This window comes from Colobus angolensis, unplaced genomic scaffold (genome assembly GCF_000951035.1).
Source record: "Colobus angolensis palliatus isolate OR3802 unplaced genomic scaffold, Cang.pa_1.0 Scaffold249, whole genome shotgun sequence".
NCBI lineage: Eukaryota > Metazoa > Chordata > Mammalia > Primates > Cercopithecidae > Colobus > Colobus angolensis.
Window position 1 is genome coordinate 259,637 of NW_012115699.1, and position 9,362 is coordinate 268,998.

General features: G+C 49.4%; 1 protein-coding gene across 1 annotated transcript in view; it reads left to right on the forward strand.

Moving 5' to 3' along the window:
* Positions 1–9,362, forward strand: part of TET3 (tet methylcytosine dioxygenase 3) — a 123,931-nt gene that overhangs the window by 94,925 nt on the left and 19,644 nt on the right. The window contains exons 5-6 of the mRNA XM_011946041.1: positions 1,752–1,845; positions 8,706–8,914. Of these exons, the coding sequence (XP_011801431.1) occupies positions 1,752–1,845; positions 8,706–8,914 (303 nt within the window). The remainder of the gene's footprint in view (positions 1–1,751; positions 1,846–8,705; positions 8,915–9,362) is intronic.

Sequence of the window (9,362 nt, forward strand, 5' to 3'; positions counted from 1 at the left end):
CCGCCACCTCGCCCGGCTAGTTTTTTGTATTTTTTAGTAGAGACGGGGTTTCACCGTGTTAGCCAGGATGGTCTCGATCTCCTGACCTTGTGATCCACCTGTCTCGGCCTCCCAAAGTGCTGGGATTACAGGCTTGAGCCACCGTGCCCGGCCATAAAAATAATTCTTAAAATCCTTAGGACAGGAGACTCTTAGTAGCACCCTTCATATCTGTCTCTTTCCCAAAGTTGGCCAGTTTCATGCTCAGTGATGAATTGTTGGAAACATTTTCAGTTAAAGTCGAGAAGTAAGCAGAGATGCCTGCAAGCCCTTCAGAAACCTGGCCAGGCCTGGTATGCGTGACTCACACCTGCAATCCCAGCACTTTGGGAGGCCAAGGCGGGTGGATCATGAGGTCAGGAGTTCAAGACCAGCCTGGCCAACATGGTGAAACCCCGTCTCTACTAAAAATACAAAAATTACCTGGACATGGTGGCGGGCGCCTGTAATCCCAGCTACTCGGGAGACTGAGGCAGATAATTGCTTGAACCTGGGAGGCAGAGGTTGCAATGAGCTGAGATCGCACCACTGCATTCCAGCCTGGGTGACAGAGTGAGACTCCGTCTCAAAAAAAAAAAGCAAGCACCTGGCCATCTCAGAGAGACCAGAGTCAGGCTAGAGATATAAAGAATAGAATGGAGTAGGTGGCAAATGACCATTATCTGCATTATCTACAGGTGATATGACATTGCACCTGAAACTAAAAAACTGTTAAAAATAAGATTCTGTAAGATTTTTTACATTATTAAAAATAATTACTGTTTATTGGACTCTTCCCTCATGCCAGGAACTTCAAAGTACTTTAAATAATATACTCCCTGTGGACTACTGTTTGATCTTTACCAAGCCCAGGAGGTGGGGACCATTTTAATTTCCATTTTACAGATGAGAAAACTGAGGCCTAGAGAAGTTTAGTAATTTGGCCACAGTTATATAGCAAGAAAATGGCAGGGCTGGCACTCACACCCAGTCTGTCTGACGTCCAGGGCTGTGCTTAGACCACTGCTGCCTCTTTGTAGTTGTGTGACCTTGGATAAGTCAGTTCAACTCCAGGGGCCGCAGTTCCACAATCTCTGAATATAGTGTGGTTGGTTAGACGTTCCTGGAGAGCCGGGGTTCTGATGCCCTGAGTGTGTATGGGGGTCAGGGCATGTGGCAGGTACAGGAACCAGATGTGTTCACTGTCCAAGAGAACCTCAGAGCTGGTGTTTGGGCTTAGCAGAGCCACTTCTCCCCAGCCTCAGCTGTTTGTCATCATCATGGTCAAATGTCAGCTGGGGATTATTCAAAGAGAATAATAAGGGTTCCCCCATTTATTTTATTTGTTATATTTACAAATAGCTAACTCTCAGGGTGACTCAGCTAACGGCTGGATACAAATGCCCGTGTTTAGCCTTTGGTTTCAGTTCCCTTCTGGAGTTAGGAGGTAACAATCAGGGACATTCTGCTCGACTCTCCTTCTGCCCTGGATCAGAGGGGCCCTGATGGGCAGGAGCAGAGAAGGGCCAGGTGAACCTGGAAGCCTGGAAGTGGCCACTGTGTCTCCAGAGCCTTTAGGTACCAAATAACATTTAAACCTTTCTCTTTCTTTTCTGTTGCCCCAACAGCAACCAGAAACTCAAACAAAAGCACACTGAGGCTGCCTTCCAACCAAAAGCTGTTCTCCTTTGGGGTTCTGCTGTGCTAATGGTGGCTTCTGTCTCCCTCTTCAGGTATGGAGAGAAGGGGAAAGCCATCCGGATCGAGAAGGTCATCTACACGGGGAAGGAGGGAAAGAGCTCCCGCGGCTGCCCCATTGCAAAGTGGGTGAGTGTCGAGCCCACTCATGAGCCACGGCTGTGCCTGGTTCCCCTTGCTGCGTGTAGCTGAGCAGGCAGGAGCGGGGGCTAGGTGGGTGTGTAGGAGACAACATGTTGGCTGTCCAGGGGAGCCTTAGAGCTGGAATCTGGCTCAGGGTTAGGGTCATTTCCCCCAGCCTCAGCCGTTTGTCCTCATCTTGTTTAAATGCCAGTCCCCGGGTCTTGGGCCGGCCTTGGGACTGTGTTAGTCTTCACACTCGGCTCATCCTGTCCCTGTGGCTCAGGGCCGGAGGGTTAGGAAAGAGGAAGCTGGAGATGCTGTCATGACCCGATGGTGGACCCCACTATGAACTGTCAGACTCCTCATCCCCTTCCATATGCCCTGGAGCTGCCAGTGCTTTTGTCTGCTGCTTGGAAGCCAGAGACAAACCTGAAGGCTGGCATGCTGAGATCCAACCTGAGGGAAGAGGCCAGGGCTCCGGGCAGCACTGTGGGCCAGTCTTGCCTCTGCCCTGCTTCTAAGCAGTTTTGTACCAGGCAGCCTAGATATCTCCACAGGGAGAACATCAGTGACTCAGACCCTAAGTCACCAAACAGAGTCCTTCTGACCTTGCCCTCCCAGTCCACGGGGAAATCTTTAAATAGCAGAGCATCTGCCTCTGCAGAACAAGTGCTGAGGAGGAGCAGCCGGGTTCTTCGGGTGCCTGCAAGCTCAGCCTGGTGCTATGCTGGGCAGTGGGTATGGGTGGAAGATGAGGGCTTGGTCCCTGTGTTCAGCCTGTTTGTGCTCTAGAGACACATGAAATAAAGTCGTGGAGACTGGGGTCATTGAGAGGCAGACTTGATGCTGTGGTTCAGAGGAGGAGGAATGCTCAGGCTAGGTTTCCCGAGGTGGGCGTGCCGGGGGCCATAAATACTGGCCCATTATTAGTCAGGCTGAGGAGAGGGAGGAAGCATTCCCAGTGAGGAGAATTGTGTGGGCAAAGGCAGAGGGGCTGGGTGGACAGACCCATGGCTGGCCGTGAGGGAGGTGGGTAAGATAACCCCTGTCAGTGTATGTCCATCTGTGCATGTTGTAGGAAATTCTGACATATGATACAACATACATAAGACACGTGTGCCTGTTTTTACCTGGTATACACTCTGTGCCTTTGTGTCTTTGTGTTTGGTGAAAATAAAAGGCGTCTGAACTTGAACTACCAAGTTTACTATTTTTAGCAATTTTTAGTCAGCATTGCAGAATTATGTACAACCAAAGAATCTGGAATCACTTCATGTATTCATAAGTGTGAAGAAGCAGGCTGCCCCCACCGTCGTGAGAGGTGGTCATTGCGGTGAGAAGTCTGATGTGGCTCATCATGGTGGGGTGTAACCTCCCCAGAGAACCCATCAGAAAAAAGACATCAGCCCTAGAGTGATAGCTGACACTTTCTCCTGCTAATTCATGCAGTCATTGAGGAATTCCAAAGTCTTGGACATAAAAATGAAGATCTTGGAGCATAGGTAGAGTTGGAGACTTTTCCAGCTTCAAGAAAGTTGGCCCCTTAAAGAATAGCTGGTCCTGTGGGTGGCATTAAAGAAGATGCATTTCTAGACCCCGGATACAGTGGTAAAGCAATAAGCCCTGCCCAGGGCTCTTGTGGCCCCGCTGAGGGCTGGGAAGAGCATGTTTGCCTAGAGAGCAGGGCCAGTTCCTGGGGCTAGGAGAGGAAGGCAGGAGGATGGAGGGGCAGGAACTTGGTCCTCAGTATGCCATTGCTCTGGGATCTGTGGGTGGATGCCCAGAGCAGGGCGCATGGGGCGCAGTGAACTGGAGGTTACATTCAAGTAGGGAATAGCTCGTGGGTGTCACTGAGCCCTGGTGGGTGAGTATAGAAGGTGCTGACAGTGTTTGCAGAGGGTGGGACTTCCCATGTCTGATGAATGAAGAGAAAAGGAGAGGAAATACCATTTTTTTATGGGAGGAGCAAATGGGTGGTCAATCACAGAACTATTGTAGTGGCAAGAAAATGGCAGTGCTGAGGGCTTTTTTTTTTTTTCTCCTAGCCATCTCCTTTAGTGTGGTGGAGTTCTGGGGTTTTCTTTTGGCTACAGAGCTGTCAAATACCCTGTCTTTTGGTAAGAGGGCTTGGTTTAGAGAGTTCCACCTCCTTTGGAAGTTGGAGAGGGGTTGGGTGCTCCTTCTTCCTGCCCTGTGGGGAAAGTGACCCACAGATCCTTAGAAGGACGGATTATTCTTGGTGGCAGTGTAGTGTCAGGAGCCCAGAGCCAGTTCTGTGGCCACGGGTGAGTGCAGGCATCCAGTGCCTCCTGTGCGTGTCCCCACCCTGCCTGGTCCCGTGTCCAGAGCCTGGCTTTTGTTTTCCAACCAGGATTTGTGCCTATTTCAGCCTCTCCCTAGCCCCTAACCATACCTTCAGCTTAAAGCAGTGGGCCTCATATGTTCTACACTTGACTGGCCAGGATTTGGGGCCACAGTGAAGGCACATCATGGGTACCCAGCAAATGTGTGTTGATAGGATGACCTAGGAAGCAGTGGGTCAGCCCAGAGAGCCCTCTGGTCATCTGTGATTTTAAGGTGGCCTGTACAAAATGTGGAAGATTCTAGGGGTGCCCTGGTTGCACTCTGAAGGCTCAGAACAACAGAGGCATGCCAAAGGTAACACCTGGTACAGCAAGATGGGCTCTGGGAAAGAACTCCAGAGATGCTGCCTGTACCAGTGTGTAAAGGTCACAGAGATCAGAAGGCAGGTATTTGTAGGCTCATTAGGGACACAGTGAAACAGACTTAGGAAGCCACAGATGTTAGAACCAAGCACCGTGGTGGGAGCTGTGGGAAGACAGGGTTGGGGTTCTGCTGGGGGTTGTGTTACTCTTGGTCTGGTGCTCAGGGAATTCTGCCCAGAAGCTGGATGAGCTGTTGAGGAGTCTGTGGCTGAGTTGGAGCCGTCTCTGTTGCTCTACTCAGGTATGGATGTTTTTGTGCCTCTGTCAGCCTTTGACTTGGACATTTTTGTGTGTGTTACCCTGCCAGGCTCCTTCATAGGGGTGTGGGTAGGGAACTCCTCTGCGCTGTTTTCTTAGTTTTTTTAGTGGACCCACGGGCCTGTGAGGATGGGCCACAGATAGCTGTCTGCTTGTGTCCAATGACATTGCGTGTTTGCCATTTGGGAAGCCAGAATAGCATGGCCTAAGTCACAGCCATGACTGGTTGGGTGACTTGTGTGCTCTGAATGCCTCCCCCATGAGTGTGATTGGCTGTGTTCCTCCTGGCCAGGAGCAGAAGTAGACCTTAGTGCCTCACAAACCCTAGTCACAGAGACCACGGCCTTATCACTGTCCACAAGTGTGTATCAATGCCTGTGATGTACTCAGCCTAATCTGCAGGAATCCAGGCAGTCACACAGGGAGTTCTACACAGTATCTGATTTAATACTGTGTTCAGGTGTTACTGATATCGAAAATACACATTTCAAAATAATGATATAATTAATGCTTTAGTGGGGAAGCACCATTCTTGCTGGGCCTCAGAGCAGGAATTCATGGCCAGAGATGTGTTTTGTTCAGCATGCAGAGTATCCTTTCAGAGTCTGAAGGAAATTCTGTCACATGCTACAGCATGGGTAGGACATTACATTAAGTGAAATAAGCAAGTCATAAAAGGATAAATACTGTATGATTCTACTTACATGAGGTACCTAGAACAGTTAAATTCAGAGGCAGAAAGTAGGCTGGGCACAATGGCTCACACCTGTAATCCCAGCACTTAGGGAGACCAAGCGGGCAGATCACCTGAGGTCAGGAGTTCAAGACCAACCTGGCCAGCATGGTGAGACCCTATCTCTACTAAAAATACAAAAAATTAGCCAGGCATGGTGGTGCATGCCTGTAGCCCCGGCTACTCTGGAGACAGTGGGGAGAATCGCTTGAGCCCAGGAGGCAGAGGTTTCAGTGAGCTGAGATGGCGCCACTGCACTCCAGCCTGGGCCACAGAGCGAAACTCAGTCTCAAAAAAAAGAAAAGAAAGAAAAAAGAGAAACAGAGGCAGAAAGTAGAACAGTGGTTTCAGGAGAGGAGAATGGAGAGTTCCTTAATCAGCAGAGTTTGTTTTGCAAGATGAAAAAATTTTAGAGATGGGTGGTTGTGATGGTTGCACAGCAATATGAATGTACCTAATGCCACTAAACTGTGTACTTTGAAATGATACAATGATAAATTGTATATTTTACCACAGTTTAAAAAAAAAAATGGAGCACTTACGTTTTTGGAGAGGGATTTTATGTAAAATCTGGATTTCCATTTTTTTCTTGCAAAATTGGAAGAATTAGCCTCACTGGGCTGGAATTCCCCCGCGTGGTAGTTGATGGCAGTAAGGCCTGGTTTCCCCCTGTTCATGGGCAGATGCTTTTCACTTTGCCGCCGTCCACACCACCCACTAGTCTTGCATCCGGCCCACCTTCCTCATTTGTATTACCTACCTGGCTACCCCTTTCAGGGTCTCCCAGCACAGACCCACTCGTGACCAGGTCTGTCTGCAACCCAGCATCTCCTGACCTCCAGACCTACTCGGGGCTGGGGGGGTATCCTTAGAGACCACTCAGGTGCTCTAAGGCAGTGGTCCCCATCCTTTTTGGCACCGGGGACTGGTTTCGTGGAAGACCATTCAGGCATTAGATTCTCATAAGGAGTGCACAACCTAGGTCTCTCACATTCGCAGTTCGCAACAGGGTTCGTGCTCCTATGAGAATCTAATGCTGCTGCTGCTCTGACAGGAGGTGGAGCTCAAGTAATGCATGCTCGCCTGCTGCTCACCTCCTGCTGTGCAGCCCAGTTAGTAACAGGCCACAGACCCAGTTAACTCGCCAGTAAACCACACCCATGCCCACACAGTCTCCTGAGCCACAAGGTGTGGAAGTCACTCAGGGTGTTTCCTTGTCCCTCAGCCTCAGGAATCCATTCTTTCTCCTGTTTCCTTACCCCCTGCCATAGTTAGGACTTTATTCATTTTGCTTGCATTGTCAGTGGTGTTCCAGTTGGTCTCCCCATCTTGCCATTCTCCCGATTTTCTGCCCCGCCCCCTTTCTAAAGCATGAAACTCTTTATGTAAGACCCCTGCTCACCGTCCTGCTTGGAGCCCCTGCCTCAAGGCCTTGCCCCTGAGCCTGACACTCGGAGCCCTTCCCAGTCTACCCTCATCCTTCCCCTGCCCACAGGCCCCCGCATCTTCTCTGGCCACAGAATTATCTGGCATTCTCTGGCAATTTTCAGCCACCTCCTTTCCCAGCTCCCAGGCCTCTTGGCCCTGACATCTTTTTATAAACCAAGACAGTGTTTGGGAGTGAATGAGAACCCAGACCTCAGACCTGGATCCTGAGCAGCAGAGCAGTAGATGCCCAGGGCTCTCGCTTAAAAAATAAAGAAGGTAGCTTTATTGAGATATAATGCTCATACCATACAGTTCACACATTTGAAGCATACAATTCAATGGTTTTTGGTGTAGTACATTTTTAAATTGTGGTAACAGTGTATAAACAGGCTGGGTGCAGTGGCTTATGTCTGTAATCCCGGCACTTTGGAAGGCTGAGGCAGGAGGATCATATGAGCCCCAGCAGTTCAAGACCAGCCTAGGCAACATAGTGAGACCCCTTGTCTCTTAAAAATTTTTACAAAGTTAGCTGGGCATGGTGGCATGTGTCTGTATCCTAGGTACTCAACAAGGCTGAAGTGGGAGGATCGCTTAAGCCCAGGAGTTCGAAGCTGCAGTGAGCTATGATCATGCCACTGCACTCCAGCCTGGGCAACAGAGTAAGACCCTGACTCTTTAAAAACAAAAAACAAAAAAAACAGTGTGTATGTAGAAATAAAATCTAACATGTTAACCATTTTTCAGTGTACAGGTTGGTGGCATTAAGTACATTCACGTTGTTGTACAAGCATCAGCATAGTCTATTTCCAGAACTTTTTCAACATCCCATACTGAAACTCTGCACCCGTTAACAATAGTTCCCCATTCTCCCTTCTCCCAGGCCCTGGTAAACTCTAATCTACTTTCTGTCTCTCTGAATGGAACCGTTCTGGGTGCCTCATATCAGTGGAATCATACACTATGTGTCCTTTTGTGTCTGGCTTATTTCATTTAGCATGTTTTTGGGGTTCATCCATGTTGTAACATGGATCAGAATTTTGTTTCTCTTTAAGGCTGAGTAATACTTGGTTGTCTGTCTATACCATGTCATACTTACCTGTTCATCAACTGATGGACGCTGGGGGTGCTTCCACCTTTTGACTGTTGTGAATAGTGCTGCAGTGAACGTGGGTATTCAGGGATCTGCCTGAGTCCTGCTCTCGGTCCCTTGAGTGTATTCCTAGGCATGGAATTGCTGGATCATATGGTGATCCTATGTTTAGCTTTTGGAGGCATTGCCAGACTGTTTTCCACAGTGCCAAGCCCCTTGCATGTTAACTAAAAACACACAGGTATGCAGCATTTTCTCTGCAAATGTTTTAGGATAACATAAAAATCTGACTGTATTTTGGCTTACAGTTTTTATCTGTGTATTTTTACTCCTAAGCCTATGTAAGTCATCAGCACCTTAGATTTTGTGGTAATTATCTTTTACGTCACTCTAAATAAATAACTTTTATGTTTTTGTTCCCTAACAAAACATTTGTTCCCTAGTAATGTTCCCTGTTTGTTCCCTAATAATGGTCTCTTAGCTTGTGAGATTGCTGTCATCAGGGCATGATGTCCCTAGAACCCTGCCCTTAAGACCTGCGCCCTGGGTCTGTGTGACAGAGGGAGGGGTGGCACCATGCAGAGACGCACAGGTACCTGGCTCCTGCCCCTCACAACCTGCGTCCCTGCAGGTGATCCGCAGGCACACGCTGGAGGAGAAGCTGCTCTGCCTGGTGCGGCACCGGGCAGGCCACCACTGCCAGAACGCTGTGATCGTCATCCTCATCCTGGCCTGGGAGGGCATTCCCCGTAGCCTCGGAGACACCCTCTACCAGGAGCTCACTGACACCCTCCGGAAGTATGGGAACCCCACCAGCCGGAGATGCGGCCTCAACGATGAGTACGTAGCAGGGGGTTGCAGGGCCAGGGCCCACCTATAGGGTCCTGGGCAGCAAATACAGGAGACTGCGGGCAACCCGGGGGAAGGCTCCTAGGGGCCCTCTCTGCGGCACTGTTTGTCTTGCACAGTTAGGACTGTGGTTGAGGAAGGCATATCCACAGATCTTGCTTGAGCTGGGTTCTAGCCCTGGCTCCGGAGGGTCTGCTAATTTGACTTCACTGTTAAACCCCAGGTCGATATACTGGCACTAATGATGTTAGCGAGTGTGAAGTACACGTGCCCCACAAATAGAAGGTATCGAAGATATTTACAAAACCTGCCCTTGGCCAGGGGTGGTGACCCATGCCTATAATCCCAGCACTTTGGGAGGCCGAGGTGGGTGGATCACAAGGTCAGGAGTTTGAGACCAGCCTGGCCAGTATGGTGAAACCCCATCTCTACTAAAAAT